This window comes from Giraffa tippelskirchi, chromosome 13, assembly GCF_054371585.1.
Source record: "Giraffa tippelskirchi isolate mGirTip1 chromosome 13, T2T-mGirTip1v1.2.pri, whole genome shotgun sequence".
NCBI lineage: Eukaryota > Metazoa > Chordata > Mammalia > Artiodactyla > Giraffidae > Giraffa > Giraffa tippelskirchi.
In genome coordinates, this window is record NC_137287.1 from 41,605,612 (window position 1) to 41,624,270 (window position 18,659).

The 18,659-nt window shown below is 39.8% G+C and overlaps 1 protein-coding gene across 1 annotated transcript in view; it reads left to right on the forward strand.

Moving 5' to 3' along the window:
- Positions 1–1,416: 1,416 nt before the first annotated feature.
- LOC145530932 (ferroxidase HEPHL1-like) overlaps positions 1,417–18,659 on the forward strand; it is a 56,680-nt gene continuing 39,437 nt past the window's right edge. Inside the window, 7 exon segments of the mRNA XM_081552278.1 lie at positions 1,417–1,672; positions 2,352–2,531; positions 7,782–8,034; positions 10,813–10,983; positions 13,851–13,990; positions 14,134–14,265; positions 17,089–17,300. Coding sequence (XP_081408404.1) covers positions 1,417–1,672; positions 2,352–2,531; positions 7,782–8,034; positions 10,813–10,983; positions 13,851–13,990; positions 14,134–14,265; positions 17,089–17,300 — 1,344 coding nt within the window.

The window sequence follows — 18,659 nt, forward strand, 5'->3', positions numbered from 1 at the left end:
GACTATTGAAAAAAAAATACAGCTTTGACTAGATGGACCTTTGTAGTAAAAAGTGATGACTCTGCTTTTTAATACACTGTCCAGGTTTGTCATAGCTTTTCTTCCAAGGAGCAGGTGTCTTTTAATTTCATGGCTGCAGTCACCGTCTGCAGTGATTTTGGAGCCCAAGAAAAGAAAAACTGCCACTATTTCCATTTTTTCCCCATCTGTTTGCCCTAAAGCGACAAGCACAAATGCCATGACCTTAGGTTTTTGAAAGTTGAGTTTTAAGCCAAGTTTTTCACTTTTGTCTTTCACCTTTATTAGAGGTTCTTTAGTTCCTCTTCGCTTTCTGCCATTAGGGTGGTGTCATCTGTGTATCTGAGGTTGTTGATCTTTCTCCTGGCAATCTTGATTCCAGCTTGTGCCTCCTCCAGCCCAGCCTTTCACATGATGTTCTCTGCATAAATACACAAGGTGACAATATACAGCCTTGATGTACTCCTTTCCCCATTTTGAATCACTCCATTGTTCCATGTAACGTTCTGTTGCTTCTTGACCTGCCCACAGGTCTCTCAGGAGACAGGTGAGGTGGTTTGATACTCTCATCTCTTGAAGCATTTTCTGCAGCTTGTTGTGATCCCCACAGTCAAGTCAAAGGCTTTCATGTAATCAATGAAGCAGAAGTAGATGTTTTTCTGGACTTCCCTTGCTTTCTTTATGATTTAATTTATGTTGGCTATTTGACCTCTGGTTCCTCTGCCTTTTCTAAGCCCAGCTTGTACATCTGGAAGATCTCAGTTCACATACTGCTGAAGCCTAGCTTGAAAGATTTTGAGCATAATCTTACTAGCATGTGAAATGAGCACAATTGTCTGTTACTTTGAATATTCTTTGGCATTGCTCTTCTTTGGGATTAGAATGAAAACCAGTCTTTTCCAGTCTTGTGGCCACTGCTGAGTTTTCAAATTTGCTGGTGTATTGAGTGCAGCACTTGAATGAACAGCATCATCTTTTAGGATTTGAAATAGCTCAGTTAGAATTCCATAACCTCCACTAGCTTCATTTGCAGTAATGCTTCCTGAGGCCCACTTGACTTCATATTCCAAGATGTCTGGCTCTAGGTGACCACACCATTGTGGTTATCTAAGTCGTTAAGATCTTTTTGGTAGAGTTCTTCTGTGTATTCTTGTATACCTTTTTTAATCTTTTCTTAATCTTTTCTTAAAAATTTGTTAAGTATCTGACTCTGTGCAGGACACAATATACAGTGCCTCACATCGTTCTTACATCTCTGTGGGGTAGATGTAAACATTCCAGCTTTATTGGTATAAAACCAAAGCAGTGAGAGTTTAAGTAACAAGTCTCAAGTCCCATTAGCAAATAAATTTTAGCTGATATATGTTTGATTTCCAAGCTCTAGCTCTTTCCACTATAATGTGTGATCTCTGTGTTTTCAGTGTTTCATTTTTCTTGAAAGGAGCCCTATATCCAGATGGAACATCTGGAAGGAACAAGGATGATGACATGGTTCCTCCTGGCAAAAACTATACCTACATCTGGCCAGTGAGAGAAGAATATGCTCCTGCCCCAGCAGATGCAAACCGCCTGACTTGGGTGTACCACTCACATATTGATGCCCCTAAGGACACCTGCTCTGGGCTAATTGGCCCCCTGCTGGTGTGCAAAGAAGGTAAGAGGTGTCTTCTCCCCCTCTGTGCCTAGAAACCTCTTCCCAGGTGTGCTGAAATTGTATATAGTCTTCAGGTCTTGTCTTGCCCACCTCCCTTGCGTCACACAGAGTGTGTCTCTTCTTCCAAAGTTTCTGTAAGATTAAAGAAATTCCCCTAATGTAGAAGATCCATAGCAGGGACAATACCTCAGACTTCTGCCTAAAAACATCATAGCATTCTGAAACCTACTATGGGACAATACCTCAGACTTCTGCCTAAAAACATCATAGCATTCTGAAACCTATATGCAAAACTACACACTGACACCACACATAGGAAAGTGTAAAATGTACTCAAATAACCAGGGATTCTTTGCTTTATTATTTCACCCACATAATCGTTTTGCTCCTTTGTACTCTATTAATTGATTTCATGTATCTATGTTTTATCAGTAAAGTATATTTCCTTTAAGGATAGCCAGGTTTCCATATCTGTGCTGATGAGGATTTCTGTTTCATGACTTTTCTATGGTCTGTCATTTCCATCAAAGCCCTTCACTCCTTTTATGTTGTGGGTTACTCTTGTACATATAGGCCTTAAAAAATCTTCAGATTTATCTGATACTATTGACAGAAAGAAAGGCTCATCTTGGTTTAGTCCACGTTGAACTTTTTCCTACTCTTTTAATGTGCCTGACAGGTATCCTGCACAGCTATTCAGGAACAAGGACTGATGTAGACTGGGAGTTTGTTATAATGTTCACTCTTGTGGATGAGAATCAAAGCTGGTACCTTGATGAAAATATCAGACGATTCTGCACTGATCCTGATTCAGTTGACAAAGAAGATGCTGTTTTCCAGAGAAGTAACAAAATGCACAGTGAGTGTCTCCTGTGTTTTCAAGTACATACCAACTGCCTTTTGTGTATCTGGCACTACAAGGGATACAAAACACACAGAAATAGCAGACCAAGCTTTCCAAGATTTATAACCTAGTGATGAGAATAATAAGAAAGTGATGAAACATAATACCAGTCAGAGACTAAAGCAAAGAAAGAGAGCAAAGAAGAAAGGAGCAGAGAGGAGTCACAAGAATGGAGAGCAATGAACAAAAGGGTAATAAGCACATACTTATCAACAGCTAAATGTAAGTAGACTACATTCTCAGATCAAAAGACACAGAGGGATTAAATAGATTAAACAGGAACAACAACCAAGCCAAGACCTATCTATTACATTACCTACAAGAGACACACCTTAATTGTAAGGACACACATAGACAGACACTGAGTGGATGGAAAAAATTATTCCATGCAAATAGAAACCAAAAGAAAGCTGGAGTAGCTACACTTATATCAGACTTGAAATTGACTTTAAAACAAAGGCTCTAATAAGATACCAAGAATGATGTACATAATTATAAAGGGGTAAATTCAACAAGAATATGTAACATTTAAAATATTTGTGCACCCAACATAGGAGAACTTAAATATATAAAGCAATTATTAACAGACATAAAGGGCAAAACAGACAGCAATACATAATAGTAAAGTACTTTAATACCCTACTTATATCAATGTAGGTGCCCAGAAAGAAAATCAATTAGGGAATACTGGCGTTAAACAACATGTTAGATCAGATGGACTTAACAGATAGTTATAGAGCATTCCATCCAAAAACAATAGGATACTCATCCTTCTCAAGAGCACATGGAACATTTTTCAAGACAGATCATATGTTAGGCCTCAAATAAGTCTTAATACACTTAAGAGGACTGAAATCATATCAAGCATCTTTTCTGACCACAGTGGTATGAAACTAGAAATTAATTATATAAAGAAAACCGGAAAATTTACAAACACGTGGAATTAAACAGCATGTTACTGAACAATCAATAGGTTGAATAAGAACTCTGAAGAGAAATTTTTAAAAAGCTTGAAACAAATGAAAATGGACATGTAATATATAAAAATGTATAGGATACAGCAAAAAGAATTCTAAGGGGGAAGTTCATATTGATAAATGCCTACCTCAGAAAACAAGAAAAGTTTCAAGTAAGCAAGCTAACTTTACACCTCAAGAACTAGAAAAAGAACAAATTGAGCCCGAAAGGAAATAAAGAAGATTAGAGTAGAAAGGGCAAAACAAAAATGAAATAGACACTAAAATCTTGAATTAGACTCACTAAGAAAAAACAGAAAGAACTCAAATAAATAAAATCAGAAATGAAAGAGGAGAAACACAAAGGATCATAAGAGATTACTATGAACAAATATATGCCAACATGTTGGATAACCTATAAGAAGTGCATAAGTTCCTAGAAACATACAGCCTACCAAGACTGAATCATGATGGAATAGACTCTGAACAGACTGATTAACAGCAAGTAGGAATCGGTAATCAAAAACCTTCCAACTAACAAAAGTCCAGGAACAGATGGCTTCTTTGGTGAATTCCATCAAACATTCAAAGAAGAATTAATACCAATTCTTCTCAAAATCTTCCAAAAACCAGAAGAGGGAGAAACTCTTCCAAACATGTTTTTTGAAGCCAGCATTGTGTTGATACCAAAACCAGACAAGGATGCCACACAAAAAGAGAAAACATACAGGCTAATGTTCCTGATGAACATAGATGTAAAAATCCTTGACAAAATATCAGCAAGCCAGATTCAGCAATACATTAAATGTTTCATAACCATGATTAAGTGGGATTTATTCCAAGTATGAGAGGATGGTTCAGCTTCCACAAATCCATTCAAGTTGTATGCCACAATAATAAAATGAAGCATAAAAATATATGATTATTACAATAGACATAGAAAAAGCATCTGACAAAATTCAACATCCATTTAGGATAAAAACCCTTAACAGTATAAATGGAACCCACCTCAACATAATAAAGACCATATATGACTAGTCCACAGCTAAGGTTATACTCAATGGCAAAAGCTGAAGACTAATCCTCTAAGATCAGGAACAAGAGAAGGATGCACACTGTTGCCACTTTTATTCAACATGGTATTGGAAGTCCTAGCCAGAGCAATTAGGCAAGGAAAAGAAATAAAAATCATCCAGATCTGAAACAAAGAAGTAACTGTTTCTATTTGCAAACGACATGATATTACATATAGAAAAGTGAAAGACTCCAGTAAGTTTGAGGGATATAAAATCAATACATAAAAATTTGTTGCATTTCTTCACATTAACAATGAATTATCTGAAAGAGAAGTTAAGAAAGCAATCTCATTTACAATTTCATCAAAAGGAATAAAATATCTAGGAATAAATTTAACCAAAGAGGTGAAAACCCCATAGATTGAAAACTATGATATTAATAAAAAAATTTAAGAAGGCACAAATAAATGGAAAGATCTTTTGTGTCCATGGATTAGATGAATTAATATTGTTAAAATATTCACGGCAATCTATAGACATAGTGCAATCCCTATTTCAGTCTCAATGGTATATCATTACAGAAATAGAAAAAACAATCTAAAAATTTGTATGGAACCACAAAAGACCCTGAATAGCCAAAGCACTCTTGAAAAAGAACAAAGCTAGAGGCATCGTGCTGCTTGATTTTATTACAAAGCTATACTAATTCAAACAGGATGATATTGGCATAAAAACAGACCCAGAGATCAATGGAACAGAATAGAGAGCCATGAAATAAGCCTGCACAAGTGTATATAGGAGGAAAAGGACAGTCTCTTCAATAAATGGTGTTGGGAAAATTGAACAGCCACACGCAAAAGAGTGAAACTGGACCACTGTCTTACATATATGCAAAAATTAACTCAAATTGGATTAAAGACTTGAACGTAAGATCTGAAAGTATAGAACTCCTATAAGAAAACATAGGTGGTGAGCTCCTAGACATGGATCTTGGTAGTGATTTTTTGAATCTGACACCAAAAGCAAAAGCAATAAAAGCAAAAATAAACAAGTAGAACTATATCAAACTAAAAACTTCTGCACAGCAGAGGAAACCATCAATGAGGAAAAAGCAACCAACTGAATGGGAGAAAATATTTGCAAATCATACATCTGATAAGGAAATAATATCCAAAATATATAGAGAACTCATACAACTCAATAGCAAAAAGCGAAACAATCTTATTTAAAAAATGAACAGAATATCTGAATGATATTTTTCTAAATAAGAAATACAGATGACCCAATAGGTACGTGAAAAGATGCTCAACATCATTACTCCTCAGGGAAATGCAAATCAAAACCACAATGAAATATCATCTCATACCTGTTAGAATGGCTATTATCAAGAAATAACAAATGTAAATTGGTGTAACCGCTATGAAAATCAGTACAGAGTTGCCTGATAAGACTAAAAATAAACCTAACATATGATCCAGCAATTCTACTCATGGGTATTTATCTGAAGAAAACGAAAACACTAATTCAAAAGGACATAAACACCTCTCCATGTTCACTGCAGCATGTTTTTTTACAATAGCTAATATATGGAAACAGCCTGTGTCTACTGATGGGTGAATGGATAAAGAAATTGTGGCATGTAATAAAGGAATAATAAGTGGAATATTCAGCCATAAAAAAAAGAATAATCTCTCCATTTGCAACAGCATGATGGACTTTTAGGGCATTATGCTAGGTGAAATAAGTCAGACCCAGAAGGCAACTGCTGTATTATCTTTTTTATATGTGGAGTCTAACAAGCAAGCTCCTCAAAACCAAGCTCATAGATTCAAAGATCAAATTGGTGGTGACAACAGGCAGGGGATGGGGATGGGAGAAATGGCCAAAAAAAAGTAACATGCCTCATTCCTGTAAGTTGGCTTAAAACTCAATATTCAGAAAACTGAGATCAAGGCATCTGGTCCCATCACTTCAGGGCAAATCAATGGGGAAACAATGGAAACAGTGACAGACTTTATTTTCTTAGGCTCCAAAAATCACTGCAGATGGTGGCTTGCAGCCATGAAATTAAAAGACACTTGCTCTTTGGAAGAGAAGTTATGACCAACCTAGACAGCATATGAAAAACCAGAGACATTACGTTGCGAACTGAGGTCCATCTAGTCAAAGCTAGGGTTTTTCCGGTAGTCATGTATGGATGTGAGAGGTAGACCATAAAGAAAGCTGACCACGGAAGAATTGATGCTTTTGAACTGTGGTGTTGGAGAAGACTCTTGAGAGTCCCTTGGACTGCAAGGAGATCCAACCAGTCCATCCTAAAGGAGATTAGTCCTGAATATACATTGGAAGGACTGATGCTGAAGCTGAAACTCCAATCCTTTGGCCACCTGATGCGAAGAACTGACTCATTTGAAAAGACCCTGATGCTGGGAAAGATTGAGGGTGGGAGGAGAAGGGGACAACAGAGGATGAGATGGTTGGATGGCATTACCGACTGGATGGACATGAGTTTGGGTAAACTCCGGGAGTTGGTGATGGACAGGGAAGCCTGGTGTGCTGCGATTCATGGGGTCGCAAGGAGTGGGACACGACTGAGCGACTGAACTGAGCTGAACTGCCTCATTCCTCCCTTCTAATCATTTCTTTTTCTTCTTCATGCTTCTGTCACTTAAGTAGCTACTAGATGTCAGCTTTCCCAACGTGAGGTAAGACAGGGTTTCTAGTTACACAGATCTGGTGGGGAAGGTAAATGTGCAAATAGAGATGGAAGTAGGAGGTGGCCAGGCTGTCCTGGAATTATAAACAGTGCTTTGGTTTACTCCTGATCTCATTGTGTTCACAAAGCAGCTCAAGGCTGTGTTCCTATTTCTGATCACTTTTATTCAGTGCTTTACTCTTAAAAAGACTAATGCTTTTCGTTCCTTTAGGGACTGCATTTTATCAAAGAAGCCACATTTTTTTCTGCACAAAAATATTACAACCCAGTGATCTGTGCCGGAGAAGGCAATGGCACCCCACTCCAGTACTCTTGCCTGGAAAATCCCATGGACGGAGGAGCCTGGTAGGCTGCAGTCCACGGGGTTGCTAAGGGTCGGACACGACTGAAGTGACTTAGCAGCAGCAGCAGTGATCTGTGCTAGTTTTTCAGCTGTGCTAGAGTATGTATTACCGTTGTTTCTGGTTCTGCTGGGCTCTGCAGGGGAGTGTCTTTCACCGGTGTTTCTGTTTTTCAGCGCTCAATGGATACCTCTTTGGAAACTTCCCTGAACCTGATATGTGCATTGGTGAATCAGTGTCCTGGCACCTATTTGGGATGGGGAATGAGATAGACATCCATTCCATCTATTTTTATGGTAACACCTTCATCAGCAGAGGGCATCGGACTGATGTCGTCAACCTGTTCCCAGCCACCTTCCTGACAATAGAAATGATAGTTGAGAATCCTGGAAAGTGGATGATAACCTGCCAAGTCAGTGATCACTTCCAAGATAAAAGGAATGGAGGCCAATGTGGAAATGCTTACAATGGTACAATTAAACCACACAGTCAACGGTGTTCATTCAGTGCATGCTATTGGATGGATTCTTGTCTGTGTTATATTTATTATAATTAAATGTTAGACATAGGAAAATGTATAATGCCTATTTGGCATCTCATCGACAGATATTTATTAATTAATTACCTCCTTATGAACCAGGTAAGAGGTGATTGAAAAAATTGATAAGACTTTCCTGGAACCTGGAATCTAGTAGTTAAATATAGTTATACATTTACAAAATGAATAAAACTTGAGACAGAATGATAAATGCTCTTTGAGCTTTGTCACTTCACTGGAACAGTCAGAGAGGCTACCTAATGAGGGGGTTCCTAATCTGAGCCTAGAAATATGGGTAGGAATTTGATAGATGAGGAAGAAGAAAAAGGCTTTCCAAGTAGGGGAAGCAACATGAACTGGGAAAAACACATGGGCAATTATAAATAGAATAAAATTTACAATCAGAAATTGGAATTTATAGATAATCTGGACCAACCGGAAAGGGATTTCTAGATAATCTGGGCCACCCCTCTATCCAATTCTTGAATTCCCTTTTGGACATTTCTTTAAATTTTTTTTTTAATTTTATATTGGAGTATAGTTGATTTATGTATGTGTTAGTTTCAGGTGTACAGAAAAAATGAGTTATGCATATTCAAATATCTATTCTTTTTCAGATTCTTTTCCCGTGTACGTTTCCCGTAGTACAGTGTACTGAGTATAGTTACCTGTGCTCTACAGTAGGTCCTTGTTGATGATCTATTTTATATAGAGTGGTGTGTATAACCCCAGCCTAGTAATCGTAGCAGCCCGTTTCATCTCTGGGCTGTTCTGTGAGAGTTCTTCTTTGTATTGAGACATAATCCAATGACAGGTGCAAAATCCTTTGAAAAGTGAATGATAAGCATTTGTTGACTTAAATACCTGTTGAATGATTCGGTCCAGGTTCCTTGGGACCACATGGAATAAGTCTACTTAGCTGGACCTAAGGCTCATGTCAGAGGAGTGATGAAGCAGAAGTTTTAGAGAGGCAGTTTGGGCCTCAGGGGAGCAGTTTTGAATGGCAAGGCTAAGGAATGTCTGGAAGGTAATGCGTGCGTGCATGCTGAGTCCCTCCAGTCGTGTCGACTCTTGGTGACCCTATGGGCTAGAGTCCATCGGGTTCCTCTGTCTGAGGGATTCTCCAGGCAAGAATACTGGAGTGGGTTGCCATGCCCTCCTGCAGGGGATCTTCCCAACCCAGGGACGGAGCTCACGTATATTACTTCTCCTGCATTGGCAGGCGGGTTCTTGACCATTAGCACTACCTGGGAAGCCCCTGGAAGGTAAAAGTGGGCCCTTTTAGTTCATTAGACACAAGTGCTTTAGGAAGATTTAGGAAGCTAAATATGTCTTGGTGTAGAGAAGACTCAATGGAGACATTCTGGCTACTGGATGCCAGTTAAGAAACATTGGCAGTGTTAGAGTTATGACATATTAAAGGTTTGGCCTAAGAAGAGAAAAAGAAAATGTTATCGACTGGGTAAACATGGAGTAAATAATGTATGATTCAATTTGGATCCTAACTACACACAGTCACTACAAGGACAGCTATGCAGCACTTTAGGGTTGTTTTCATAACACATTTTTATTCCCCTCAACCTTAAAGGAAACTTCACATTTGTCCGCTGGGTTATTCCAGTTAAATTCAATTCAGGAAATGTTGAGTTGCCCGGTTAATACATATCAGACACTCTCCTGAGAAGACAAAGATGAATATGACAGTTACTATTCTCCATCCCCACTCCAGACTTTATTGAGGTATAATTGACAAATAGGAATTGTATATAAATTCCTTGATGTTTTGATATAAGGTGGAAACTCTTTAAACTACACACAAGCTAATTAATATATCAATTACCTCACATAGTTCAACTTTGTGATGTTGGTGATGGTGAGAACACTTGAGATCTCAAAGAATACAAAGTTTCAAGTGGGTCCTCCAGATCTAATGGTGACTGCTATCAACAATACTGTGTTGTATACTTGAAACTCCCTAAAAGGGTAGATCTAGGTGTTCTCCACATAAGATCCTTAAATTTGAGAAGCAATTAGTTTTAAAATCAAGGCATTAGCAGCCATTTGAAATTAGTTAGATTCTTAAATTTGGCCAGTAGTTGCAGACATAAGCTGGAATACATTACTGAAATACAACATTTACTAAATTGTCCATACCCTTGGAGAAAAATGTTTAAAATTGGAAGATATGTATAATTCAGTTTTTAAAATTAGCAGTCACCTCTAGAGATAATGGTGTCACATTTTGATGAATATCTATCTTCCCTATTTTCTAGACCTTTATATATAAATGCATAGTCTTTCCAAACTTTACCACTTTGATGACTGAACAACAGTAGCACTTGATTATTATTAAGGTTGAACTATTTTTTGTTTGTTCTTGGGCCAATAGTATTTCTTTTGTGAATAACCTATAAATTTTTTGCTCATTTTCTATTGAGATATTTATGTTTTTCTTTCTTATGTATCAAAGATATTTACATATTAATCTTTTGTCACGTGTTAAAACACTCGTCTACCCACTGTTTATTTTTACTTTTAACTTTGTTTATGGTCCTACTTTCTGTATAAAAGTTTTAAATGTTCACGAAGTCAAATAAATCAGTCTATTCTTCCTCTATGATTGCTTTTGGAGCATTTATACATTGGCTCATGGTTTTCCTCTGTTTTATAGCTGGCATACTGGGGCAATACAATGTTGGTAACTGCAAAAGTGGTATTTCTCACCCCAAGATGAAGGGACAACAGAGGTGCTACTTTACAGCAGCTGAAAAAATTCTTTGGGATTATGGTCCTCAAGGCTATGACAAATTCAGTGGTCTTCCCCTAAATGCCTCTGGCAGGTAAGCTCTCTTTGGTGATATTTCTAAGCCTCTCATAAGAGAGGCATCTGTTAGGCTTTTTGCTGTGATCTCATTTGTGCTCCAGGCACTGTTCTTATGAGTACATACTGCAAGGATGCCATAATAGCATCATTTAAGGAGCTCTGAGTCCCATAATGTATATACTGCTGAGAATTGGCAGAGTATTTCAAAGCTATGGTTTTTCCGGTAGTCATGTATGGATGTGAGAGTTGGACTATAAAGAAAGCTGACCACAGAAGAATTGATGCTTTTGAACTGTGGTGTTGGAGAAGACTCTCGCGAGTCCCTTGTACAGCAAGGAGATCCACCCACTCTATCCTAAAGAAAATCAGTCTTGAATATTCATTGGAAGGACTGATGCTGAAGCTGAAACTCCAATACTTTGGCCACCTGACGTGAAGAAGTGACTCACTAGAAAAGACCCTGATGCTGGCACAGATTGAAGGTGGGAGGAGAAGGGGACAATAGAGGATAAGATGGTTGGATGGTATCACTGACTCGATGGACATAAGTTTGAGTAAGCTCCGGGAGTTGGTGATGGACAGGGAAGCCTGGTGTGCTGCTGTCCATGGGGTCACAAAGAGTTGGACACGACTGAGCGACTGAACTGAACTGAACTATTGCTTTATGATTTGCTGGCCAAATCAAAGCACTAGATTCATTCATTCATCCATCAAACACTTCAGGAGCATCTACTGTGTGCAAGCTACAGCATTAAGTGCCATGAGAATTACTAATCTGACAGAGAACAGACTAAGGTCTTACACATATTAAGCAGACAGTTTTGGAAAGGGTGTAAGTCAGGACTCTCTTTCAGTGGAGATGAACTAGCCAAGGAAGGTTACCCTTTTTGGTTCAAGGGCAGCCTTATATAAGTGAGGCCCCTTCTGCCCAGACTTCATTTTCCTTCCTGTCCAGTACAATGCCACTTTCCCCCTTCAAAACCGAACTCTACTGTAACTTCTTAAGTAAAGTCTCCCTGACACCTGAATAATTTTCTCTGGGCTTCCATAGCATGTAATATGTTTCAAATTGAATCTAACAATTTATTAAGTGGATGAAGACCCCTGTGACTTTTATTGTAGGATCATATGCAAATATGTCCAGGAAAGCATTGCAAAATATACAGTATGATGTCAGCAAGTATTGCTCTTACCCGGTAATCCTTTTCATGTTTGAGGGAATGTTTAAAAAATTGTCTTTATGATCAATAAGATTCCTTTTGTTTCTTTCATTATAAATTTCATTCATTCTTCCACCAAAGTGATAACCTTTAACCTTGCCTAAAGAATTTGTGTGGACCACCTATGAAAAACTCTTTGATATCAACATTCCCTATTGACTAGTATTTTCCCATAAACAGAAGAGTGAAAATTAACATTGAGAATTATGTCTTAGAAGCCTTACAAAATTAGAAAGCACCTTATAAACTATGAAATATTAAGCTATATTCAATGGATATTTAATGTAATATGTGAAAACACAATGTACTAAGTGACATGAGAGGTGCAGGAAGGTCTAAGATAATGTTCCCGATCTCAGGTACAGAAAGAAGCTGAATATACAGGAGAAGAGAAGTGACTTTCCAAGTTACAAATAAAATTAAGATGATCTGTCCAGACAGTTCTCTGGGCATTTAGAGAGAGCTAAGATAGCCGAAAATACATCACAAAGGAAGTGGAACTTAAGTAGGGTCTTTTGAATGATAGAATTTATATAAATGGGTTGCAAAGAGAGGGAAATTTCAGATGCAGGGGTTAATGCAAAGCATCTGCCATAAAGTAGAGTGATTAGATCAGAGAGTGAATGACATGTGAGGGGTTTGGATGGGGCATGAGCACTTACACAGAGCAATGGAGAGAGGGTTGGAGCAAACTGGATATCCTTTGCAGAGGTCCTCCAATCTGTTTGAACTTTACTTGATTGGCAGTTGGAAGCAGCTGAAGATTTTGGAGCAGATAAAATGACAATGAAAATGACTGTTTTAACGGTTTTGGAGTATCAGTGTGTATGCTGAGAAAAAAACTCAAGGGAGCCAATGTGAGATAGAGGATGCTGCATGGATAGATAGGAGGTCCATACTAGGCTAGATAGGAGGTTCACAAGGCGAGGAGCACACGCATGTAGTGTGGGTTGTGGGAAGAAAGGAAAGGAAAAGATGAAATAAAGGTGAAGGAAAGGAAGGGTGCAAAAAAGAAGGTTACAAAGTCAGGATGAACAAGATAAGAGGGCGAGGCAGAAAAAGAAGACACAGCCGGCATGTCTGCAAGAGCGGTGGTACCATTGACAGAAGCAGAGGAGGGATAGTACTAGTTGGACGTTATACTATTGTATTTCACAAGTTTGAAATTTGGTATTTCGTATATATAGTTTATATGGTAACTCCACTGATTAAACTACTTAATTGACTAGATACTCCATTCCTTAATCATGCCGGATATCAGAGCTTACTATTTGCAGAGACTATTCATATTGACATCAGAAAGAGATAGAGGGATGCTCATTCTGCAGAGAAACCAGTTAGCTCTTTGTTACTTTGTAGGACACCATCTGGGACTCCAATATTGGTAAGTAAGGAGCTGACCTGTGCCTCCTTCGGTTGCTGGACCTCTGGGGAAGAAAGTACAACGGCTAAGAGAGAAATGAGCTTGAGCACCAAAGAGCTTCTGAAGACTTTTAAGGCTGGTTGACTATTCCTGGGAACTTGGCCGAAGACTGTGCTATCTTTTCTGGGGAGATGGGTGGATGAATGGGCTAGAGACAATACAATAAAGCTCCATAATTAAGGCACTTAATTATGGATGTGCAGAGGTGTATTCCCAGTCAACTCCCTTCTCTTTCCACAGTGACTCTGAGCTCTACTTCACACAAGGGGACAACAGAATAGGAGGGAAATACTGGAAGGCTCGGTACACAGAGTATGCTGCTGCAACTTTTACTCAAAGAAAGAGATTCTCTGAGGCAGAAGCCCACCTTGGAATTCTGGGTACAGTGAAATCATCTGTCACGTTTGGAATGAGGGAGATGTTTCAGTGGGGCATGTAATCTAACAGGGAATGACTCTTCTGCTCCCATTCACTTCTCTGTCTCTTTTCATCTCTTCTCCCTCCTTCTCTCAACATTTCTCAGGTCCCGTCATCAAGGCAGAGGTGGGTGACACTCTATTAGTGACATTTGCCAACAAAGCTGACAAGGTTTACAGTATTTTGCCCCATGGTGTGATCTATGACAAAGCTTCTGATGCAGCCCCAAACGTAGATGGTAAGTCCTAGTCTGCGCCTTGGGAGGATCCTGGGTCCTTTACTTGCCAGCCCTGTGAGCTTGAGCAGCTATTTCAACTTTCTGAATCTTACTCTTCTCCTCTATCAAGGGCAGAGAATGATGCTCACCTCACAGGGCTTTGGGAAGGGATAGACGGGCTCCCTTGGTGGCTCAAACAGTAAAGAATCTGCCTGCAATGCAGGAGACCTGGGTTCAATCCCTGGGTCAGGAAGATCCCCTGGGGAAGAGAATGGCTATCCACTCCAGTATTCTTTCGTGGAGAATTCCATAGATAGAGGAGCCTGGGGGGCTACATACAGTCCATGGGGTCGCAAAGAGTCGGACACAACTGAGCGACTATCACTTCACTTCAGACAGAATTCAGGACAGGGTCTGGTGCACAGTAGATAGTTAGGAAACATTAATGCCATCCCTTTACTCTCAGTAACATACAAATCTCAAAGTGGGCTACTTTCACAGCCTCACCCACTTCTCTAAGATGGAGAGTTTTCTGCTGCAGTTGCATGGGATTCTCTGGGTAAGGCTAAGGGGAAAATCTGATTTCCAATGTTTTGTTGAAATGAAAATCTTACACATGGGCTTTGCTTTGTCTCTATGGGCAAATATTTATTTAAAACTTTTGTGGGCTTACCATCACATACGTATCCCCCAATCACAGAGTATGTAGCACAGGCTGTCTACGTGTAAGAAAAGCAGCTTCTACCCAGTGGCTACAGGAACTATCCTTCCATTCATGATACTGTTTTGGGAAATCCTGGCTGTGTGGGAGGCCTTTCTCATCGCTATAGCAGACACCTTGACTCCTGAGATTCTTCTTGATTCCCTAGTATGAGGCTGGTCCCAGTCCAGAGCAGGCTTTGCGGTGCGGGGGAGGGAACAGAGAAGGAAAGGATGGAGGCAGTATTCCCCATTCCCTAGTCTCCCCCACCCCACACCCCCTGCCCGCTTCAGCAACGTCTCCTGTGCCCGCATTCTCTTCCTTGGTCAAAATGCTCATGATGACTTGCAGAAAGAACCCTAGTTAATGACAGCTGAAATGTCTACATTTCTATTGTTTATCTCAGAAAACTTACTGCCTACCTGTTTGCAAGCCCTGGACAAAATGCAGGAAGTCTCTGGCCTCAGTCTAGTTGAAGAGATTCAATGTGTTCATTTGACAATACACTGTGAGGGTCAAGTACAAAGTCTTTGGAATCAGCCCTGGGCTTAATCCCAGATCTGCCATTTACCAGCTTTGTTACCTTGTGCCTTTGCTTACCTCCTCTAACTTGTAGTTATTTGGGTTATTTCCTTGTTCAACCTTCTAGACTTAAAACTCTTTAAAGGTAGGTCTCTTGTTCAACTTTTTGGAGTATCCTCTAAAGGGCCAAATATAATCAATTCCACATCACCAGTTCATTTCAGTCGCTCAGTCGTGTCCGACTCTTTGCGACCCCATGAACAGCAGCACGTCAGGCCTCCCTGTCCATCATCAACTCCCAGAGTTTACCCAAAGCCGTGTCCATTGAGTCGGTGATGCCATCCAACCATCTCATCCTCTGTCGTCCCCTTCTCCTGCCTGCCCTCAATCTTTCCCAGCATCAGGGTCTTTTCAAATGAGTCAGTTCTTCGCATCAGGTGGCCAAAGGATTGGAGTTTCAGCTTCAGCATCAGTCCTTCCAATGCATATTCAGGACTGATTTCCTTTAGGATTGACTGGTTAGCTCTCTTTGCAGTCCAAGGGAGTCTCAAGAGTCTTCTCCAACACCACAGTTCAAAAGCATCAATTCTTTGGTGCTCAGCTTTCTTTATAGGCCATCTCTCACATCCATACATGACCACTGGAAAAACCATAGCCTTGACTAGACGGACCTTTGTTGGAAAAGTAATGTCTCTGCTTTTTAATATGCTGTCTAGGTTGGTTATAACTTTCCTTCCAAGGAGTAAGCGTCTTTTAATTTCATGGCTGCAGTCACCATCTGCAGTGATTTTGGAGCCCCCCAAAATAAAGTCTGACACTGTTTCCACTGTTGCCCCATCTGTTTGCCATGAAGCGATGGGACCGGATGCCATGACCTTAGTTTTCTGAACGTTGAGCTTTAAGCCAACTTTTTCACTCTCCTCTTTCACTTTCATCAAGAGGCTCTTTAGTTCTTCTTCACTTTCTGCCATAAGGGTGGTGCCATCTGCATATCTGAGGTGATTGATATTTCTCCCGGCAATCTCGATTCCAGCTTGTGCTTCCTCCAGCCCAGCATTTCACATGATGTACTCTGCATATAAGTTAAATAAGCAGGGTGACAATATATGGCCTTGACTACTCCTTTTCCTATTTGGACCCAGTCTGTTGTTCCATGTCCAGTTCTAACTATTGCTTCCTGACCTGCATACAGGTTTCTCAAGAGGCAGGTCAGGTGGTCTGGTATTCCCATCTCTTTCAGAATTTTCCACAGTTTATTGTGATCCACATCATAGAAGGTATTAAATGATATTTTATGGATTTACACTTACATATAAATGGGCAATTATCACTCTTTAAGATAACTTAAAGACAATTATCACTCTTTTAATATTTGCTAAACTTGAGATTTGAGTAAGAAGTAATATCTATGAAGATATTATGTATAAACTGTGAAGAAGATAGTCCTTTGATATAAGCATCTATCTCATAAAACAGCATATGGTGGCACTGACCTCTCTGATAGGATACAGTGGAAACAACTGTCCTTCCACAAAGCACATCATCAGACTGAGACACACCCTGAGCTGGAAGATCCAGTCTGACAAGTTTCTCATTCCTAGCTGTTTTACTTGTCTCCACAGGATGTCTGAAGCCAGGGGCACATGTTAAGCCAGGTGAGATCTTCACATACATGTGGACGGTGCCTGAAAGTGTCAGCCCAACAGCTGATGACCCACCCTGTCTGACTTATCTTTACTTCTCAGCCGTTGAACCGATCGAGGACACGAGCTCTGGCCTTGTAGGGCCTTTGCTAGTCTGTAAAAGGGGCGTTCTCAATGCTGATGCGACACAGGTAGGCCTCAAAGGTCACTAGGCTCACAGGGTTGTATGTGAGAGAGATCAGGAATGCAGCTAGAGAGTAAATAGTAATCGTCCATTACAAAAAGGTGCATTTTTTCCTCATTGCTCTTGAAATCGACTTCTACATAATGAGGATGTTGTTTTATTTTTTGTAAATTTAAGATGCAAATTTTAATTTAAGGTAATTTTAGTGTAAATTTAAGATCTGAAAGTTACTGATGCCTATGCAGAAAGCCAGGATCTCTGCTTGTTTGGCTGGAATTTGGTGAGTCTCTTTCCCTGGGCATTGCTTTGGTTCTAGAATCTCCGGAGACCTATATAGAATATAAATTGGGGATTTTGAGGGGTGCAGGGGGCAAATTTTCTCAAGAGCTTCCCAGGTGGTGCTAGTGGTAAAGAACCTGCCTGCTAATACAGGTAGACATAAGAGTTGCAGGTTAGATCCCTGAGCCAGGAAGATCCCCCGGAGAAGGTTAGATCCCTGAGTCAGGAAGATCCCCTGGAGGAGGGCATGGTAACCCACTCCACTATTCTTGCCTGCAAAATCCCATAGACAGAGAAGCCTGGCAGGCTGCAGTCCGTATGGTTGCACAGAGTCAGACGAGACTGAAGCAACTTAGCACGCATGCAATTTTCTTAAACTTGTCTACACGTTAGACGTACCTGGGCGCCCCTCCCCACCTTTTAAAAAAAGAAACCTGAGGCCCTTTTAAGCATCCTTTATTCAGGTGTTTCAGGCCAATTAAGTCAGAATCTCCAGGTGATTCCAATGTGCAACCAAGTTTGCACATTGCTGAATCACTGTAGCTCACCACTATAATCCAGAGTTAATCACTATGACCAAAGAAACAAGAAAACAAGTAGATATTTTCTTGCAAGTCGCAACTTAGAGGCTTTGATAAAGCCACACTGATTCGTGTGGCAAAGCATAGCATTTCAAGCTATATCTACATGATATTAAACACACTGATGGAACGAGGGAAAGTCAGCTACTTAATCATTTTGAATTACTTTATTAATCAGAAATAGCAAGCTATTTGTTTAAATGGTATATTTTATATTTGACATTAATCCTAAGTTCTATACAAAAGAAGAACCCATTTGGATGTATATAGATAGAAAGAAAGTTATGATAAGGAGCAGAATCACATGACTATGGAGGATGACAAGTTTCAGGATATGCAGGGTGAGTCACAGAAAGAGACTCAGGAGGCCCAAAAGGCCAGCAGGGTCTACGAAAGGAAGAGCCTGTGTTTGAGTTTGAGTTCAAAGGCAAGCAAAAGCTGATGTTCCAGTTCAAAGGCAAGAAGAATCCCCTTTGACTTGTGAGAGGGTCAGATTTTTGGTTGTT